This window comes from Corvus kubaryi, unplaced genomic scaffold (assembly GCF_017639235.1).
Source record: "Corvus kubaryi isolate FWS band 111438036 unplaced genomic scaffold, C.kubaryi_AGA036_p1.0 66, whole genome shotgun sequence".
NCBI classification, from domain to species: Eukaryota; Metazoa; Chordata; class Aves; order Passeriformes; family Corvidae; genus Corvus; species Corvus kubaryi.
The window spans coordinates 35,461,385-35,482,325 of NW_024582054.1; the positions used below are offsets into that span (position 1 = coordinate 35,461,385).

Sequence of the window (20,941 nt, forward strand, 5' to 3'; positions counted from 1 at the left end):
CGCATGAGCACGGCCACTAAAGCCAGCTCTGAGCGCTGGTGTCGTCACCAGCCCAGTAAGTACCAGTCTGAACACCCAGCGTCACCAGCAGCACCACCAGTGTCCCCTCCCAGCTCTAGCCCCCACCCCACACCTTCCTCTGCACCCTTGGAAAACCCCTGGATGCTCCGAGTTTCATTTGGTGACACGGCAGGCTGGGAGAGCCGGGAATGCTCACCCGGAGAGGAGAAGGTGAACTCTCTCCAGGGAGAGCTCCGAGCCCCTTGCAGGGCCTAAAGGGGCTCCAGGAGAGCTGCAGAGGGACTGGGGACAAGGCCTGGAGGGCCAGGAGCCAGGGAATGGCTTCCCAGTGCCAGAGGGCAGGGCTGGATGGGAGATTGGGAATTGGGAATTGCTGGCTGGGAGGGTGGGGAGGGGCTGGGCTGGAATTGCCAGAGCAGCTGGGGCTGCCCCTGGATCCCTGGCAGTGCCCAAGGCCAGGCTGGACATTGGGGCTGGGAGCAGCCTGGGACAGTGGGAGGTGTCCCTGCCATGGCAGGGGATGGGATGGGATTTAAGGTCCCTCCAACCCCAATCATTCCAGGATTCTGTGCTGGAGTTTCCTGTGACAGAGTGAAGGAGGAGGCTGAGCGGAGACTCACTGGGGGCTGCAGCTTTGTCCCAAAGGACAGCTCTGATCTCTGCTCCTGGGACAGGGACAGCACCCAGGGAGCGCCTGGAGCTGGGCCAGGCAGGCTCAGGCTGAGATCAGGAAAGGCTCTTCCCCAGAGGGTGCTGGGCACTGCCCAGGCTCCCCAGGGAATGGACACGGCCCCGAGGCTGCCAGAGCTCCAGGAGCGTTTGGACAGCGCTGCCAGGGATGCCCAGGGTGGGGCTGTTGGGGGGTCTGGGCAGGACCAGGAGCTGGGATGACCCCTGTGGGCCAGGCTATCCCTGACCCCCTGCCCATGCCCCCACTCACCCTCTCCTCGCGGCCCTGGGCCAGGATGACCACGATGCGGCCGTGGCGCCGGCGGCCGGTGCGGCCCATGCGCTGCACCAGGCGCACAGGGCTGCGCTGGGCGTCGAAGCACACGATGAGATCGACCTCGCCGATGTCCAGCCCCTCCTCGCCCACACAGGTGGACACCAGGGTGTTGTAGCCTCCCTCCCGGAAACGCCTCACCACCTGCGGGGACGATGGAAATGGGATTTCCCAGCTCCGTCAGGAAAACTGATACTACAACAACTACAACAACAACTACAACAACAACTACTCTAAAATATACTCTCTATATATTATATTAATATATTAATTAATATATGTTATATTAATATTCTAAATAGATTCTAATTATATTTTCGAATAATTGTATTCGAAAACAACTCTTTTTGAATTTCCCAGCTGCTGCCCCTGTGATCAAACACCAGTGTGGCCAACATCAGCATTTCAACTGTTGGATTCTAAAATAAAGGGAAAAAAGCACACCTTATTCTGACTCCAACCATGGCATTCTTCTAAAACTCATTTCCCAACTTTGCATTGGGGTTATCTTTTTTTTTTTAACTTCTCTAGATCAAAATTTAATAGATCTCATCTTTCCGACCTACAAGAAATATAAAATTTCCCTAGCATGTATTTGCATATTTCCCCAGATTTTTGCCATCTAAATGTAGCAGCTGTTAATATAATATGAATCGATAAATTATTTCTACATTTTGTTCAGTGGGTACAATTTTGGATACTCTGGAAGCCTCTGCACTCCACAGGGATTTCCTAACGACACTTGAAGTTCAGCCACTGCCACACAGTCAACGCTCCTAGAGTTCTTTACACAACATTGATGCTCTTCATCACTAATTCCTGCTCCAAGTGCCCTCTTTCCTCACCTCCAGCTGCTCCTTCTGGGTGAAGCCTTTGGTGCTCTTCCCCGAGGAGTGTCCCACGAAGGTCATGGCCCGCACAGCCGGGCTGAGCCGGGCCAGCATCTCGGCGATTTCCTGCACGCTGTCCCGGAACGAGGAGAAGATCATCACCCTCGTGTCCCCACTTTCACTCTTGCCTTCATCTGCTGGATTTGAAAATGTCAGGTTTTAATAGAATTACCAATAAAAAAGGATGGGGCACCCCACAAGTTACACGTTCACAGCTCTTGTCTCATTAACGGGAAGAGAACACGGGCAGAAAATGCTCCAAGATCCATCTCCTTGCAAAATTCCTCTTTGGAATCAAAGCATCTCCAGTTTTGGAGGATTTACACCAACCATGGTGAGAATGTCTTGTATCTCAGGTGCCCTTACTAAAGTCACTTTGAAAAGCTGGGGTTGGATGGGAACTGTTTTGGAATGAAGTTCAAGACACCGTTGTCTCCATTTCTCCAGTTTAGGACCCTCAGGACAGCAGAACCACAATCACACAACCCAGAATGGTTTGGGTTGGAAAGGACCTTAAATCCCACCCAGCCCCAGCCCTGCCATGGCAGGGACACCTCCCACTGTGCCAGGCTGCTCCCAGCCCCAATGTCCAGCCTGGCCTTGGGCACTGCCAGGGATCCAGGGGCAGCCACAGCTGCTCTGGGCAATAAATGGAGGAGAAAGGGCTGGTGGTACTTCTGATATGGCTGAGGACTTCGGGCATGAATTCCCTCCTTCTCCATCTCCAATGTAGGGTTTTTCAGGTGGAGGCAAAAGGAGGGAGGGAGGGAGGCTGGGAGGCAGAGAAAACTGAATGGGAAGGGGGGAAAAAGGAGTTAATTGCATTAAATGCATTGGGACATATCCTGTAGCTGCAAACACAGAACTGGGAAACCTTAAAGTTGCCTACTAGAAAGCATCAGTCTTTTCAAGGGTTTGCTGAGAACAGTGCATTCAAGAGAGAAAAGAAAATACAAAAAGAAGAGGGAAGGGCAGGTCAGAAATTATCAGAACGTCACAGAGCACAAAGATCCAAACAGGCAAGAAAAAAGTGAACAAGCTACAAAACAAATGTTATTATTACTCATGTAATCATTCCCAAAGCTGGACTCAAGAAGCTGAAACATCCCAAACCCAAAGAGATCTGAATGACATCTCTCCATAAAGATGAAAACCAATGAGAGACGGGTGAATGTAACCAGAGGGTTTGAACTTCAAATTGATGCCTCAAAAGCTTTTAATTCTTATCCTCAGGCCAGATATCAGAACTTTTATCCTTAAGGTCCTTAAATGTGCTCATGTAACTGCAGAAGGGACTGGCAGCAGGGCCCTGAGGGGAGGCTGCCAGGACAAACTGGGACAGGACCAGCAGGAAACATGGTAGCCCCAGGAATGAGCTGCCTGTCCCTGTTTTACTTAGCTGTTAGAGCAGTTTATATCAAATGAATAATGAGAATTTACAGCAAGTTTTATTTTATAGAAATCTTAAGTTCTTCTAGAGGGGAAGCTACACAAACAATCAAAGCAATAAAGCAGCACAAGACTGGAAATCAGTCAGGAGGATATTCCTTGTTTCCATCCCCAGGTTTTCTCTTGACTTGTTGGTACTCACCAGAACATCCCTTTTTCCAGGATTTGAAGTGTTCTATCACGATTTCCTCCAATTTCTTTAGTTTTGGATGACTGTAGACAAATTCCTTTTTCTTTTCCAACACTGGAAAGGAAATAAAGCAACAAAGGATGTAAATAAACCTGCAATGAGCAGGAAGGTTTAGTGAACTTCGTTCCCTCCCACTGCAATTATCCAAGTCAGACCCAATTCCTGATACTAGTTCTAAACAGAACAATAAACTGCTGACAGAAGCTCATTTGTTAAACCCAGTTCTTGAGAAAGTGCTACTTTTGTTAGAGTCACACTGGAAAAGACTTACAGTGACACAGTCGTATTTTAACCTTCACTTGAAAGCAAATAAAAAACTTCAAACATAGAAAACTTGATTGAAAGCAGCTAAAACCACCGAGGGAAGAGAGAGAGGGAGGGGAGAGAGAGTATTGGGAAGCCAGTCTGGAATAAAGAGCAGCAGCCAGTGCAGCAGGACTTCAACCAGGAACATTCTGTCCCTGAGAGGGGAATCCTGACCTGCTGTGCTCTTGCACACACTTCCATTCTCAGGAGCCACAGCAGTGGCTGAGAACACGTCCCGAAGCTGCTGGTAGAGCTCCATGAAGTCCTCGTTGCGCCCCAGCTCGGTCTTGGTGCGGGATAACCCTTTGGAGAGAGTTGGAACACCTCAGGATTTCAGTTGCTTTCCCAAACAGACTCTGTCTTTAACAGAAGGGGAACAAAACACCAATTCCATCTGCATCCCCTCTTTCCCTAAGCTGTTTTGTGCCAAACCACCCATACAGTGAGGGAACTGAGAAGAGTGGAGCTGAAAGGAGGGATGTTCCCGAGGACATTTCACCTTTGGATCCATCCATGATTCCCCACAGGTAGATGAATAAGGAGCGGATTCCCATCTGCAGCAGCAGCTCGTACCCGTGGTACAGACTGATACAGAGGGCAAAGTCTCCTTCAATGATGCCTTGATGGATTCCCTGTGGGAGAAAAGCAGACTCAGACTGAGTTAGGAAGTGGCTGAGGAGCAGGAATGCCACTGCAATTCCTGACCAGAACCAGAGTGACACCTGAGGAGCAGAGCAAAGCCCAGAGTGATGCCCAGGGAGCAGTTTGTCCATGAGAGCCCTCAGGGGACAGACTCCACAATGCTCAGCGAAGGTGATCCTCTTCCACCTCCAAAAATACTCTCCAAAATACCTGTACTGCCTCCCAAAATGCGCTCATCAACCCTCCAACTCAGACAGCTGAACCATCAGCATTTGGGAAAACAAGGGATTCCCAGCACATCCACCCAGGCTATGAAATTAAGTCAGGAAAGTTGCCTTGCTTACAGTGAAGGAGATTTCCCACTGCTCTTTTTGAGGCACACAGTCTTTTTTAAGGCAATTTTCTTTAAGTTTACAAAATCTGACCACTCCATGAGGATTTACCAAAATATAGGAGCAGGAATACAGCTTTGAGGGGAAAATGAAAACTTGGCTGTCAGTAATTACAATGTACATTCTCACAACAACTTCACTTTGGAAATGGAGCTCCTGATCTTTTCCTTGACCTTCCTATACTGGCATCCAGAAACATGGAACAATTAGGAATATTTTAGAGGTTCCATAGATGATCTTTAAGATCCCTTCCTTCCCAAACTGTGCCGTGATTCTATGATATTTTATTCCACGGCTAGGAACAGAAATCTGCTTAAAATGTCTCAGGAAATGTTGTAACGATGGATTATTTCTATTTATTCCCTACTTTAATAGCATGAAATAAATAAAGAACTTACTGCATGTTGTGCAGAGGGATTCTTCCTGTACTGATCCCTTGCCAGGATGATCTGGTACTTGGTCAGGCTGGGAATATCCCTCCTGGATAACACTCCCACCTTAATCAGGCGCCCAGCAAACGCTTCCAGCACCTGCAACCAAAACCCAGCACAGGTTGGGGTGGGGGGGGGGTTGAGCCCCTTGAAATAATTTTATTTTTACAGATCCTACACAACAGAACATGAGAAGCTCATTGACTTTATTTGAAACACAGAATTTTTCCGAGTGAGCTGTGCTGAATTCTGAGTGCTTTGTTACCGTACCTGGGGCTCTGCCTCAGTGGAAGGTTCACCATAGTCAGGATGTTTTTAGGTTAACTCTCAAAATTCCTGCCAGAGCACTTGGACAAGGCTCTCGGGAACAGGGTGGGATTGTTGGGGTGTCCTGTGCAAGGTCAGGAATTGGACTCTGATCTCCCACTCAGGAGATTCCATGAACATGGTTCCCTAAGGATTTGTGTCCCCCCTTTCTACAGACCAACAGCCTGCTGCCCCCAGGATAGCCCTGTATCCATCCAGGAACCGAGAAGGGGAAACAGCCCTGGGGTGTGGACTGGAACAGGGGCTGACTGAGCAGAGAGGGAGCGGAACGGGATGGACACCCAGGCACGGAACTGGGGCTGCAGCTCCACTCTCACTGCTCGCACTCCAACGGCATTTTGATCCCAGAACACCTGGATTCACCTCTGAGAAGACTGAATTGGGTGAAAGACTGGCCAGAATGTCCAAAATCTGTGTGTGGAAGGCATGGGAGCTGGGACACACGAGCAGAGAGGAACGGGCACAGGCACAGCAGCGTGTCCCATTTCCTTCAGAATCCACCCCAAAACACAGCCTGTTTTCAAACATCACATGTACCTGCTTTCCACCTCGGTGCAGCAAGGACAATAACCTGCACTAATGCATCTTAATCCTGTTTTTCCTCTTTGTTTCCCAGCCTTAGGTGGTCAGGATTTTTCCACAGACTTAGTTTGGCCTGAGCGCTAACTCTGCCATAATTGCAGTAATCAGATTTGTCCTACAAACACTGTTTACAACCTGTTGGCCCCCTTGGCCAAGGGCCCCAAAATCATCCCAGTGCACAAGAACAGGCTGCTCCAAAGGCTGAGGCAATTCCCCATTGCTGCTTCCATGCACACCACGTTTCCCAAGTTTTCCAGGCGCTCCAGCAGCAGCACAGCTGCCCTGCCCTGAGAGGGCTGGAGTGTAACAAATGCTTAATGCCTTCAGTGTCTCTTCAGCCCCCTAAAAAGCATCCAACTAAACCAATAAAGCCAGGCCTAAGTCAGGCTTCAAACACTGATCCCAGTGGAGCTGGAGGGGAGAAAATGTCCTGGCAGGTAAAGAAAGCCACGTGTAAAATGCAACCTGAGTTTATCCCTGAGTAACAGCATTCCACTTGTGCTCTCCAGGCACTGCTCCTGTGCTGGGTTCCCAGATCCCGTGAGGATGCACAAATATCCTTAACAAGCACGTGCTGCTTGTGCTCAGGCACTGCAGGGGCAGCTTAGTTGAACTTCTGTCTGCTTGCTTTGATTGTTGCTATAGATTACTTTATAATTTAATTCCTAATATAATTTATTTATAGGTCTTCTTTTACCTTCTTAGTCTGTGTGCAGAACCTGTGTGGCATTAAAATGAAAACAGAATCACAGAATGGAATGGTTTGAGTTGGAAGTGACCTCAAATCCCATCCCAATCCCACCCCTGCCATGGCAGGGACACCTCCCACTGTCCCAGGCTGCTCCCAGCCCCAATGTCCAGCCTCCATCCCTTGGGCACTGCCAGGGATCCAGGAGCAGCCCCAGCTGCTCTGGGCACCCTGTGCCAGGGCCTCCCCACTTTCCCAGGGAGGAATTCCTTCCCAATATCTAATCTAAATCTAATCCAAAATCCTAAGGAATGGAGTGGGAATAATTGCCATTATCAATGACAGCAGCATTAATCCCCCAAAGAATCAAAAAAAAAAAAAAAAAAAAAGCCAGGAGAAATTTGGAAGGGTGAAGGAAAATTTGTGACAGCCCCAGCTGAACTGGGGGAGATGTGCTGGGGAATTTCCACCCTGCCCATCCATGCCCACGGGTCACTCCAAACCAGCAGACCGGAGCCAGCAGGATAAGCAGCTTACAGCAGATAAAGGGAAAGCACAGAAATGGAGCCAGGATTCTGAGGGCTTTGGTGCATTTTGGGTTCCTCCTCTTCTTTGGGAGGGTGGGCAGGCCCTGGCACAGGGTGCCCAGAGCAGCTGTGGCTGCCCCTGGATCCCTGGCAGTGCCCAAGGCCAGGCTGGACATTGGGGCTGGGAGCAGCCTGGCACAGTGGGAGGTGTCCCTGCCATGGCAGGAGTGGCGCTGGGTGGGATTTAGGGTCTCTTCCAGCCCAAACCATTCCATGACTTTGCTCTGGGCCGTGGGGTGGGCCCAGGCCTGGGGCAGCCCCTGCCTGCCCGCTCTATGTCCCCTGGGGCACCTGGAGTCAGCCCAGCTGTGGGCACTGAACATCCAAAGGGCTCCAAGGCCTTTCCCAGCCCTGCCCAGGTCTCCTTTATCCCCCGGGAAGCTGGGTCACGGCGTCCCACAGCTCCCGGGAAAAGCAAGGCAGGACACTCCAGCCCCAGGCATTCCTTCTAATTAAGGCTCATGGATTAATTAAGCGAAATAAACCACTAACACCTCTAACATCACCAACAAGCAAACACCAACTGGAGGCTACAACAGTGCCAGGAATTTCTGGAGGAAAGGGGGGGAGAAAATGAAGATATCAAATGTTGTTTTCTCAAAATACAGTCAAAACCATTCACCAAGCCACTGGGAAGGCTGAATGCACAAGGAATTCATTTCTCATATTAGTGAGAACAAAATCCAAGATGTAGTTTTGTTTTAAGGGTTTAAAATTCAGAACTTTATGTTCTATCACAGAGTTTGTTACTGTTCTTTGGTCTTCAATCCGGGCTGTACCTGACAAGTCCCCTTAAAAGGACAGAGACAGAGATGTCGGTGCCAGCTACAGGAAAAGGGATTTACAAAATACATCAAAATGCTGACCATGGAGGAAGAACTCAGTGCTTTTTATTTGTATGGATACCACTGGAATAGCTCATTACCCTCCCATCAAACCCCAAACAGTTGGACATGAGGACACCTGAAGTGCTGAAGATGAAGCTTAAACTATGTCTCAAGTAGTGGAAATGGAGTCAGTATTTCCATAAATGTTCCTCTAGAAAAGAAATTAATGTTTTCATTAAAAAGTATGGGCCACAAAATCTAATATTTCAGCACTGGTTTATTATTTCCTATACTTGCAGAGCTTCTTTTTTTTTTTAAGAAATCTCCATTACATGTGCTTTTCTGTTTCATCCCTTGACCCAGTTTCTAACATACAAGAAAATGATATTGTCCCTGTTTGCTCAATGTACACCCCTGTCTGATTTAATCACCTTCTGCCAAACAAACCCAGCACTGTTATGAAAGACAGCAGGATCCAGTCACCTGGAGCTTCAGAACTAACAGGGAACAGTAAACACAACCTACTTAGGAGAGAATCAGACCCCTCACTGCTCACTGATTGCATTTATCTTGCCTCCATAGCTTCATTTTTAATTAAAAAGATAATACTTCTGGAAAAGTCCCCTCAGCCTTTCCAAAACATCGCAGTGTCACGTTACCCAAACACAGCTATAGAATTAATTCCAATTAATTGCTTAGGAGTGCTCGTGGCTTTCTCCAGCTCACTAGCTGGAGTTCAGGGCTGACAGATTTACAGGAGCAGACAAAAGAGGACTGGCAGAGTTATCCCATCCTGCACTGAACTTGCTGAGAACACAAAGACTTTCTCTGTTCTGAGGTATCTCCCGCAGCAAAGCACAATGAGTTCTTGGAGCCTGTACCCACGATGAGCTTAGAACCGGTTTTTGGAGTTCTGACAGGAGCTGAGGACTTGTGTATGGGGCAAAAAGCTGGTCCTGTGCCAGCTACACCTCACTAAAAACTGCTCCTAATCTGTTTTCTGTCGGCACAACAAAAAACAGGGCTCTACAGGCTCTAAACTAACGCCCTGACCTAATTATTTTAGTGCAGATTTGCAGGGGTTCTTCGGCAAAGAAAAACACCCATAAATAACTGTTAGCGAGGCTTTTCTTTCGCAGTGGAGAAGGAGGGGTGGCAGAAACCAGCTGCCAAGCAGACAGGACCTCCACAAACAAGGTGCATCCCCTCCACAGGAGCCCCACAGTGCTCCCAGCCTCCCGTGACAGTCCTGACTGGCTTTTATGGAGTCACACCGAGCTGAAAGAGCTGCACCTTCCTCTACCCTTCCCCTGCTCTCCTCAGCCCCCTGGCTCCGTATTTTCAGTGACCAATATGGAATCCCAGACTGGTCTGGGTTGAAAAGGGACCTTAAATCCCACCCATTCCACCCCTGCCATGGCAGGGACACCTCCCACCTCCCAGGCTGCTCCAAGCCCCAATGTCCAGCCTGGCCTTGGACACTGCCAGGGATCCCTTCCCAACGTGCTGGGGCTGAGCTGGTGAGAAGGAAATGAGCCCAGGTAGTGCCAGTGAGGTCCCACCACAGCCCAACACACTGGTCTGTCCTAAGGGGATCCCCCAAAGCAGGAGCAGGGAATAACCAACAGCTGCAGGCCAAACCCAGATCTGTGCTGTGGCCATGCACCTCATGCTCCCACCCTCTGCTCCACATCCTCAAATTTTCAAGGAAGAGAGCAAAGAAAAGCAGTGCAGGGCAAAAGGAGACTCTGCCTACGGGGCTCTGCTGGAGATCGGGCTCAGGAGGGGTTTCCATCCCAAGGATCCACAGCAGGGATGTGACCAGGCTGTCCTAGGGCAGAGATCCTGCAGGGAGGTGTGAACGCAGCCGGAGCCTTCACTGCTCCACGGAAGGTCAGGGGATGATCCAGAGCATTCCCTGCTTTGTTCCAGAACTTGATTAGGTTTTAACTTTCCTGTTTCTCAGACCCCGCAGTGCCTGGTGTGTGACTCTGCAGTTCCTTGTACCCTGTTCACTGCTGCTCTCTGTGCCAGGCACACAGAACAAAGCCTCTCCGGGCCTGCTCTCCAAGGACACCCAGACCGTCCTAGGCCCAAAAGTATCAACCAAAAGCCTCTACAGGGGGGCAAGCTCGGGGAAATTACATCATTAACTGAAGCTTGAATTGGAGAATGAACCCTGCTGTGCAAATGAACCCAACCTATAAAAGTGTGAAGAACTCGTGCCCTGCCGTCCACCTTGGGGTCCATCTGGGCAGTGGCCTCTGGCTGCCCAGGGGTACCTTTGAAGGCCTTTCAGATAAATCCCTGCCTTATTCCCTTACTCCTGTCCAGTCTCTGTTTTTAGGTGGCCACTTCAGGCATCACACTGAAGCCAGGAAGGTTTGGGCTCCCCAAGTGTTTGGGTTCCCCAAGTGTGGTACCTTGAGGAGTGTCCATGCAGTAACCAATATTCCCAAAAGTAACTTCCAGAAGCAAGTCCCAGGAACAAACCATGTTTAGTGTCTGCCAGCTGGGGAGGCTTTGGAGCTCTGACTGGCACTGAGTTTTAGTTTTTCTCTTGCAAAACTTCAGAGTCCTGACAAACAAACTCTAAACCAGGGAGAAAAGTGCGTTTTGTGTAAGTTTCCTCCTGACATTTTCTCACCTGGCCAGTAAAGAGAGGAAAGCAGCAGGGACCCAGCAGGGTAGGGTGGATTTTAGCTGATATTGTCGCTCTCCAAACCCAAAACTGATCAGCACAGTAATGATCTTGGCACCAAAAGTTTTGGTTTAAGTTTCTATTAACTCATTCTGACTCTTCCCAGTCTTCCAGGGACATGAGACACTGAAAATCCACTGTTCTTCCCTGGAAGCTGGGATCCATCCAAAAAATCCAACACTTTGTCCTTTTCTAACAGCTGAGTTTTCTCCTGCTACAGCATTTTTCATTTCCTAAAGCTTATAAAACAAGACCTACAGATTTTACTTTTCAACTAATTTCACCAAGAACAATTTTACTTTTTACTTGAGAAAGAAGTGGCTTTGCCACATCAACCTGCCACTCAGTACGTGACTGTCAGACAGAAAGGAGCATCACACTGAGGATGGGTTGAATCTGAATTTTTTAAGGCTGAACATTAGTTTTTGTGTTATATTGAGAAATAGAACCTGCCAGGAGAGCACCAAGAGCACAGCCCTACCAAAACTGTGTTATCTCAAGAGTGGCTGTTTATCAGCCAGCAGTCATACACAAAAAAAGCATGTTTGAGGGAAAAAAAACCAGCAAATAAAACAAAAATCAGCTTTTTCCACCTGCAGTAACAACGAGTTCCTCTTATCTATCCAGACACAGACCATCACATCTTCAGCACTCTATCAAATGCAGTAATTACTAAACTCGTCAGAAATCAAAGACAAATTAAATACACACAGAGTAATTTGTACAGATGGAATTTTAAAACAGGATTTTAAACTCCCAGATTCTTTCTCATAGTTAGTATTCTGTGGCATTTCTCACAAATAGAGAAATTTAGCTGTGATTTTAAACTATTTTTCTGCTGGTTGGTTTTTCTTTTTCTTCTCTCTCATCTCCAACAAAGATGCTCAATACTTAAAACAGAAATAATTTCATTTAAGCAACCATTAATTCACATAATCAATGCTTGAACAAAAGAGTCAGGACTGTTTTCCATGAACTATTTATGCACGATGGGCAGAAAAAGAACCTCTACACCTTGACTCAAACAGGAATGCCAGTTCTGGAAGGAATCTCCAAGAGCCAGGATGCCCTCCCTCGGTACTGATAACCCAGCTGCCAAAATTCAGTGGAAATTTCCTTCCCCCCAGCACTGGAGTGTGTGATGTGGGATTTACCTGGGGCAGGGATGGGTTCCCACTGTGCCTCCCCTCAGGTGCTGAGGGTTCAGCCGGGTCTGAGAGGGAAATGTGGTCACTGCCAGAAATTCCCTGCTGTGAGGGAGCCCTTGGTGCTGCTCTGCGGGCAGCTGCCCGTGAAATCAGATCAGCACGCACCCAGACACTTAAACAAGCGTGGGATCCAGCCTTGCTCCAGGATTTGCCTTCCCAGTGAATTCCAGAGCCGCCCGAAACCCAGAGGCCAAACCCCCTCGGTGGCCGGTGCTTCCCTCCCTGCAGCCGCTGCATCCCAAAAACCCTCTCAGGACATTCCCACCGGCAGCTGTGCCTCCGTTTGCACATTCCCCAAGGAGTGCTGCCCGGGCACAGCAGGATTTCGGTCTGCCCTGTCAGCAGCACAGTCAGGACCGGCACATCCAGGCTGCTAAGGCAGTTCAGGGGTCATTTCCACAGCAAGCTCAGCCCCTGGGGCTGGGGAGCCAAAGCTGAGCCTGGAGAAAGGGACTGACCAGAAAAAGGGAGAAAGGAGGGGGCAGATTAAGCATCACAACAGTCACATCCTCAACCTCCAGCCTTCCCTGTGAGCATCAACAGGGCACAGGAAAGGACTGTTTTCCTATTATTCCAAACCCTAAATGCCATGAGATTCCCCATTCCTGCATGCACAAAAAGGGCCACAACAGTCATTTCATGTTAAATTTGGAATGAAAGACAGCTACACAGAGTCCACACAGACTCCTGATTGAAATCCAGATCCTGCTTTAATTGCCATATCCACCCCATAACGGGGCTGCTCATCCCCCTCGCTCACACAAAGCCTTGTCTCAACTGCAAGATTACGCAGCTGAAAACTTCCAAAGCTGGACTTCAGTAACAAAATATCCCAGAGGTTTTGCACTCGTAATATTTTGGAAAGACCTCAGAGACTAACTGAATAAAATGAAAGAAGTGTCTTCAAGGTGTGGTTTGAAAGCAGTGAAATAAAATCACAATAAAGAACAACTAACGGGACATGAAGAGCAGTGGGGAAAACACGATGAAGAGAACAGCTGGGAAGGAGGGAATGAATGGGAAAACAGACAGAACACCAACTTGTGTAAGTTCTGCACTGCTCGGTCCCTGCAGCACGGGGTGAAGGCACGGAGCTCCGGGACCGGGCATCCATCCCTGGATCCGTCCATCCCTGGATCCATCCCTGCCCAGCATTGCCCTTCACCGGGCATCCATCGCTCCATGCCCGGCTCTGTGCATCCCTGCCCGGCGCTGGGCGGGCCGAGGCGGGTCCCCCCCAGTCCCCAGTGCCATGACCGGGCACCCATCGCTCCATGCCCGGCTCTGTCCATCCCTGCCGGGCGCTGGGCGGGCCGAGGCGGGTCCCGCCCGTGCCCCCGCCCCCGGTGCCGCTATAAAGGCCCGCGGCGGCGGCGCGGCGCGGAGCGGGGATGGAGACGGGCGGGTGCCGCATGGGCGGCGCGGGGCCCGGCGGCCCGGCCGCGATCACGCTGGAGGAGCTGGACGGGCTGGCCGAGGAGAGCGCCGACTCCGCGTACCACAGCCACGGCAGCAGCCTGGAGGAGGAGGCGGCCGAACGCGTGGACGACGAGGAGCAGGAGCGGCTGCTGAGCTACTGGCAGAGCGTGGGCCGGGGGCACCAGGTGGACGTGCCCCGCGGTAAGGCCGGGATAAGGCGCAAGCCGGGATGCGGGATTAGGGACGGGCGCGCGGGATGGCCCCGGGATAGGGCTGGGGATGCGGGACACGGCGATGAACACCCAGCAATAAACACCCAGCGAAGTCCGCTGGGAGTCTGAGACACCGAAGTGTGGCTCTGAAGCGGCTAAAGCTTCGCCCAGGGCGATGCAAAGCTTTCCGTAATGGAGAGGAGCGGCTGCAGCAGCACTGGGGGGACCTATTCATACTAAAAACAACCAGTGCGAGTTTTCAGACTTAATTAACTGACTACCTGCAAAGGCATTCTTCCTAAGAATATCCCCTACACCCATCCAAAAAGTCAGTTCTTTGAGGAAAGAGGGCTGTATTTAAAAAGGGCACAGAGTAAACAAGGATTGATTTGCTTTTGACAGCGAGGCTCCCAGGCTCATTCTAGTCAGAAATTAGTTGTTTTCAATTTTAAGAAAGACTGGAGACTCTGAAAGGCTGATGAGCCAGAGAACTCCTAACTAGCAGCAGAGAGTCACTACAAGCTCAGCTCGGTCACAGACTTTAACTCTGCCCTGTCCTGCCCAGAGGAGCAGAGATCTGCAGCATCTCTGCCGTGCAGGGAACTCACCTTCCCGAGCTGGGGAGAGCCACACCTCGCCCAGACTGCCCTGGACATGACCAGTATTAAATTACTGTTCTTAGAAACCTTTCTATACTCCAACACAGCAAATTGTATCCATCCTCCTTTTCCAGCCACACCTTGAAGTCCATCTGAACTCTGTAATGCTTTAACAATGACAATTAACGCGCTAAAAGAAGGGTAAGGTCGCTCTGCACAGAGCTCCCTGCCTTGCCTTGCTCTCGCTGCCCCTGGAGGGGTCTCTGGGTGCCCAGTGCCATCCCAGAGTTTCAGCACTCACTCCAGCAGCCACGGGGTTGTGGCTGGAATGCTGGAACCTGACAGCTCCGGGATGCCCAGGGCACGGAGGGAGGGAAGAGCAGGGGGTCCCTGTTTAACACTCCCGAGTGCAGTGTGAATGCCTGGATGCAGAGCGGTCCTTAAGACAGCTCTGGGCAGCAGAAAACCAGAGCCCTTCCCACAGAATTATCTAGTGCCTGGCATTGGAATGCCTGAGAGCCATTAGGAGGGATACAAAGTCTAAGGAATATGTCAAAAGCAGCGTTTGACCACACTTTAGCTATACAGTGTTACAGGTTTGCTCCGTGGCACTCAGCACACGTTGCAAAAACCAAGACAGAATAATACAAGATTTTTCTTCAGGTCCTGTCCAGGGCTGAAGGAGGAGGGAGGCAATGGAGGGCATTTTCCAGAAGGAGGAATCCCCCCGTGCCAAGGAGCAGACCGTGCTCCATGCCTCTGCTCCCTGGGAACAGGCACAGGACCCGAGGGAGCAGCTGGAGCTGTGTCAGGGGGATTGGGATGGATTTTAGGGACAGGTTCTTCCCCCAGAGGGTGCTGGGCACTGCCCAGGCTCCCCAGGGAATGGGCACGGCCCCGAGGCTGCCAGAGCTCCAGGAGCGTTTGGGCAGCGCTGCCAGGGATGCCCAGGCTGGGGTTGTTGGGGGGGTCTGTGCAGGGACAGGGGCTGGGCTGGGATGATCCCTGTGGATCACTGAAACCATGACTTAAGAAAACACAACCGTCCTTGTCCCTCTGCTGCCTGCCAGCCTGGCCCTGTGCAGGTGGAGCTCTCCAGACTGGGACAACACAAAGCACAGATTCACAAACTGGAGGATAAAACTCCCCAAAGGACTTTAATCAGTTGTAATCCCCATCCTCTGCCTTAACATGGAATGAAAAAAACCATACCCCCACCCCCCCCCCCCCACTTATTGATAAAGTAATCTAAAAATAGAGTTAACTTTTCTAGAGTCCTGAAAGCTTTCCTAATTGTTGGAAAATTCAGTGCTGAACTCCAATCTACCTTTATTTTTCCCTCAGCCTCCAAAGAGATCAATTTTACCTGTCAGTTATTAGTCACATTTTAAACGTTTCCCAGCAATATATTTCAAAGAAAAAGAAATGTTTACACTTAACTACAGTGTAGCTTTCTCCCTTTTATTTTTTTTCCTCCCCTTTGTTTAAGGACCTTTACTATTCCAAATAGTCTTAAGGCTAAAGCCCTGGACTGGATGCCAGGAGATGGAGGTTTGATTCCCAGCTCAGCTACAGATTTACTAAGTGACCTCGGCCAAGTTAATTCTCCTGCATCTTAATTCTCCTCTTCTCTCAAACATGGATAATACTCTCTTCTCCCATCTTCCTGCCTCGTCCACTGAGACCCTGAGGCACTTCAAACTCCCAGAAAAAGGGCCCTGGGAGCTGAAACTCATCCTTTTCCTGCATGTCCAGTACACACCATGAGGCAGCAGGGCAGGAGTTCACATCCAGACTGTCAAACACTGCACGTAAAATTGAGTCTGTAATCCTCTAAGCACACAAATACCTTATCACTTCAGCTTCGGAAGGCAAGGGAGCAACTCTTGTGGAGGAAAGACTTTCCGTTCCTAAGACTGACCTTCTATCCAGTTTCCAAGCCTGTCTGTCAGGGATCAACTCCTAAGCAGAATTTATTTATGACCTTCAGCGCGAATTGATGTCAGGGCAACCACAGTTACAAACACACCTTTAGACATTAAACATCCTTTGGAAATCGATTCCCACTGCAGTATTTCCTTGAGCCTGTGAACAAGAGCAGCCAACCCAATCTTATTTCACGTGGATACACACCTGAATCCAGCAGCAAAAGAGTTGCTGGAACTGGGAATGTCCCCTGCACAGAGGCAGGAAATGGGGCACAGCCAAAGCTTTCCATGGACACTTGGGAAGCTGCAAGCACAGGGAATGGGAGAGGAAAACCTGCTCCTAACAGCACCGGGGCAGAACCCAGGTAAGCTCTCCTAGGAAAAGCTTTGTCCCCCCCCAGCAGAGAGCAAACAAAACCAGCCACAAAGAGCCCAGAGGAATGAAGCACATTTCAGTGTTGTTTCTGCAGCCTCAAGTCTCAGGTGGGAATGTGTGGTTCTGTTGCAGACATGGCAGAGCCCATCCAGCAGCTGACCAGGAATAACAACCCTCAGGAGAGACAGAGCATCCCCTTCACCCTGATCCAGCGCAAGGAGAAGGTACTGCTGCCCTTCCCAGCCTGGCTGCACACAGGGTGGCTTTCCTGGCTCCCAGGCACGGGGCTCCTCTGAAAGTTCTTTTAACTGCTTAGGATTGTGACCATCAAGTGCAAAGCACTGTAACTGTGCCACTCCCTCTCCTCTGAAACACCTCATCCCTTGAACATGTGTCATTTTCTTTTTTGCAAGGTAGAAACTGTCAGGAAAGCCAGAAGATGGCCAGGAATCACAGCCTTTGTGACATAATTAAAGAAAATCCCCTCTTACTTTGCCATTTGAAATAAAATGCCCATTTCCTTCAATTAAATCGGTGCATTTGCCCCTTTACACAATCAATTTAATAAAACCTTAGCAAAGAGTACTTGAAAGAGATGAATATCTGAATTTAAAACCAAAAATGTACTTCTGTATCAGGGATCATCATTATCAAACAAAACAGCAATGTGCAAATCCGTCTTATTCTCTAATAAAAAAACCGAAATTAAGGTATAGCAAATTCCTTCCAGCTCAGGAAATGTGCAAACAAATGTCTAACCTTACGCCAACAAACCATGAAAACCTTTACTGGCCATCTATGAGGACTTCTTGGCCACATTTCTTTTAAATAGATCTAGATAATTCACATTTATAAATACCATCATTTGAGTGTGTTTAATCTAAACAGTTTGGGACTCCTGACTGTTTGTGTTGTAATGAAAAGCTTGAAAGCAATTTCTCAGTATTACTGTAGCTAAAAAATAAGGTTATTCAGTGTTAATTGCAACTAAATGTTTAATAGTGCCAGCCCAAAAGATGGCAGATCTTTATTTTAAAGGAGAACTACCTAGAAATTGGCTGAAGTCAGTTTTGATCCAAAATCAGCAGTGTATTCCTTGGTTTATAGGAGGAAGGATTAAAATTCATGTTTCTTTCAAGATCATGTCACTGAGAGCTGAAAAAAAGATGCAGTTCTTGTGCTCAACTTGTATTTGTTTGCTTGATGGTTTCAGACAATTGAATTAACCCCCCAAATTGTCCTCTCTGTGTTTGCAGCTGGGAGATCTGCTCTATGAGAAAAGGCAGTATGGGAAAGCCAAGTGGGCTTGCATAAAGATGAAAGAGAAGCAGTACGAACAGAGCATCTGCCTGGGGTTCATGAAGCTCATGAGGTACATCTGTGAGCAGAACTCCTCAGGTAATGGGCACCTCAGTCCTACAGCAGAGTTAGAAAATTGTATTTCTGAACTAGCTCCTCCTAATTAGGGAGGTGCTGTGATTAGCTTTTCCCAAATACGCCACCCTATAGGGGTATCTTTCCACGACACAGCCTTTCCAGAAAAATCATAGAAATCATGGAATGGTTGGGGTTGGAAGGATGTTAAATCCCACCCAGTGCCACCCTTGGGACACCTCCCACTGTCCCAGGCTGCTCCAAGCTCTCTGCTGTAAATCTGGCATTTGCTACAGGATTTTAGGGGCTTAATGTTCACAGCAGCACTGAAATCATCTGTCAGAGTGTGATACCAAAAGGGACCAGAGTTTTCTGCCTCTTTCCCTTTCATTCAAGATATTAAATTGTCCCTGTCCCAATGGACACAGACAATTTGTGGTCAAAGCATGTTTTCCACAAAGATACTCCAGTTTTAACTCAAAATAATGGCAAATCCACCATGTCCTTGAGAGCTTGTGGCTGCCTGTAAAATGTGCACCTGGTGTCCAATCCAATTTAAACTGGTTTTCACTTCCAGACATCAGTTCTCATATTTTTCATCCTCCAGTTATTACAAAGTTTTGCCATGCCCAGTGCTCTGTGCTGTAATTGAGTCAGCCCTTAAGTGTCTTTCCAAGAAAATACAAACATTGATCACAAAAGCTTTTCTTTCCTCAGGTACCTTCCCCACTCTCCCCAATCTTTTAACACTTTAACATGGTTTAAAGGTAATTTTAGCTCCAGGACTGAAGGGAGTTTTTCAATCTGTACAGAAGCGAAGTTCCCCCTGTCAGCCATCTCTGCTTCCCCTCCTGCAGTCCAAACACACAACAGTGCAAAAACATACTGCAGCATTTTTAACAACAGCAAATCCTCCATGAATTCACAAAGCAGCCCCTTCTCTTGCCTACAGTTCTGTTCCCAAATATTTATATACTCTGTCTCGCACACACACGCACAAACATTTGCACACACACACCAACTGCAAAGCACACTGAAATCATGGAACCACAGATGGTGTGGAAGGGACCTTAAAGCTCCTCCTGTTCCACCCCCTGCCATGGCAGGGACACCTCCCACTATCCCCAGGCTTCTCCAAGCCCCGTCCAGCCTGGCCTTGGACACTTCCAGGGATCCAGGGGCAGCCCCAGCTGCTCTGGGCACCCTGTGCCAGTGCTGGACTGGTACTTCCAACTTGGAGCACACCCCCCACTGCCTAAACCCTCCCAACGAAATCTTTTCACGAACCCCGTGCACTCATTTAAACAATTCAGTACGAGTTCAGCAGGCCAGCACAGCGTGCAAACCTTCTCTTGGTGTCTCCTAAAACCTCTCAAACGCCACTGTGTGTGCCCAGGGCTGTACCTGGGGATCACGGTCCCCATCGTGACCATCGTGCACACCACCGAGGCGCTGTCGGCGATGACACAGGCGGTGACAGTGGCCTATTACCTGCCCGAGGTGCTGCAGGACGAGCCCCCACACCCCTTCGACTCCGACATCATCATCGAGGAGTGGCCTGCCACCATTGTCTACAGCAGGTGAGAAATGCTTTAACTCTGCTCAACACAGGAAGAGCATGCAGTTCTCAATCTGGGCACGTTACGTTTTTTAAACCTTGTAAAAGGTAACAAACGGTAAAACTTAAATTTTCAGGAGTTGTAAAAGCTGCCTGTTGTATGAATGGGATGGTCAGGAAATAATGGTTAATTATTTATACCAGGAAAGGCTCTTCCCCCAGAGGGTGCTGGGCACTGCCCAGGCTCCCCAGGGAATGGGCACGGCCCCGAGGCTGCCAGAGCTCCAGGAGCGTTTGGACAGCGCTGCCAGGGATGCCCAGGCTGGGGCTGTTGGGGGGTCTGGGCAGGGACAGGGGTTGGACTCCACAATCCTTGTGGGTCCCTCCCAGCTCAGGATATTCTACATTTATATCAATTACTTGGTAAAATGATGCATCTGTAAATGTGTGATAAAACACACATTTTTATGGTTATGCTCAGTAGTCAGGAACAAAGCTTCCAACACGGCACAAAAAATATTATGAAAAAGTTGTTTGGGATCAGTCATGGTCAGTACCACTGGTGAAACACAACCAAATAATTCAGAGGGCATTTCTAGTCTGTGGGAAAATAGTGGGTTTAAAAAGAACCACGGAATTGTTTTTAAAGAAAAGACCTTTGAGATCGCCAAGTTCAATCTATGACCTAACACCACCTTACCAACTAAACCACGGCACTGAGCGCCACATCCAGGCTTTCCTCAAACATCTCCAGGGATGGCGATTCCACCACCTCCCTGGGCAGCCCTTTCCAACGCCCAATCACTCTTTCTGTGAGGTGCTTTTTCCTGATGTCCAGCCTAAACCTCCCCTGGTGCAGCTGAGGGCTGTCCCCTTTTGTCCCGTGGCGGTTCCCTGGGAGCAGAGCCACCCCCTCCGGGCTGCACCCTCCTGTCAGGGAGCTGCGGGCTGCAGCCGCAGTGGATCTGAACTCGCTATCGAGGTGACCATTGCAGGAGCTTCCGAGGGATCACCAACGAAGACTCGATCATGAGAGAGATCAACCTGCTGGCAGCCATCCTGGAGAGCCCCGAGCTGTGCCTGCGGGACACGTTCATCATCGCCGGCTACACCAACCCAGCCGCCGCCAACCGCCACAACGAGATCTGGTTCCTGCAGCGGCCCTGAGCTCCTGCTGCGGCCCTGAGCTCCTGCTGCCGCCCTGCCGAGCTCCTGCTGCCGCCCTGCCGAG

At 49.4% G+C, this 20,941-nt stretch overlaps 2 protein-coding genes across 7 annotated transcripts in view; one reads left to right on the top strand and one right to left on the bottom strand.

Moving 5' to 3' along the window:
* Nucleotides 1–20,941, bottom strand: part of FANCM (FA complementation group M) — a 54,965-nt gene that overhangs the window by 26,572 nt on the left and 7,452 nt on the right. Inside the window, exons 5-10 of the mRNA XM_042047828.1 lie at nucleotides 5,292–5,423; nucleotides 4,359–4,491; nucleotides 4,034–4,162; nucleotides 3,506–3,607; nucleotides 1,870–2,048; nucleotides 962–1,168 (exon numbers count right to left, since the gene is read on the bottom strand). Of these exons, the coding sequence (XP_041903762.1) occupies nucleotides 962–1,168; nucleotides 1,870–2,048; nucleotides 3,506–3,607; nucleotides 4,034–4,162; nucleotides 4,359–4,491; nucleotides 5,292–5,423 (882 nt within the window). The remainder of the gene's footprint in view (nucleotides 1–961; nucleotides 1,169–1,869; nucleotides 2,049–3,505; nucleotides 3,608–4,033; nucleotides 4,163–4,358; nucleotides 4,492–5,291; nucleotides 5,424–20,941) is intronic.
* Nucleotides 13,615–20,941, top strand: part of LOC121673988 (heme-binding protein 2-like) — a 10,399-nt gene continuing 3,072 nt past the window's right edge. For 2 of the 6 annotated variants that reach the window (XM_042047892.1, XM_042047894.1), the window contains exons 1-5: nucleotides 13,615–13,864; nucleotides 16,911–17,002; nucleotides 18,035–18,176; nucleotides 19,549–19,732; nucleotides 20,706–20,905. In XM_042047892.1, the coding sequence (XP_041903826.1) occupies nucleotides 13,636–13,864; nucleotides 16,911–17,002; nucleotides 18,035–18,176; nucleotides 19,549–19,732; nucleotides 20,706–20,877 (819 nt within the window). In that variant the 5' untranslated portion in view covers nucleotides 13,615–13,635 and the 3' untranslated portion in view covers nucleotides 20,878–20,905. Of the gene's footprint in view, nucleotides 13,865–16,910; nucleotides 17,003–18,034; nucleotides 18,177–19,548; nucleotides 19,733–20,705; nucleotides 20,936–20,941 lie in introns of all 6 variants that reach the window. The other 4 variants (XM_042047893.1, XM_042047895.1, XR_006019384.1 and 1 more) reach the window with 3 other exon arrangements.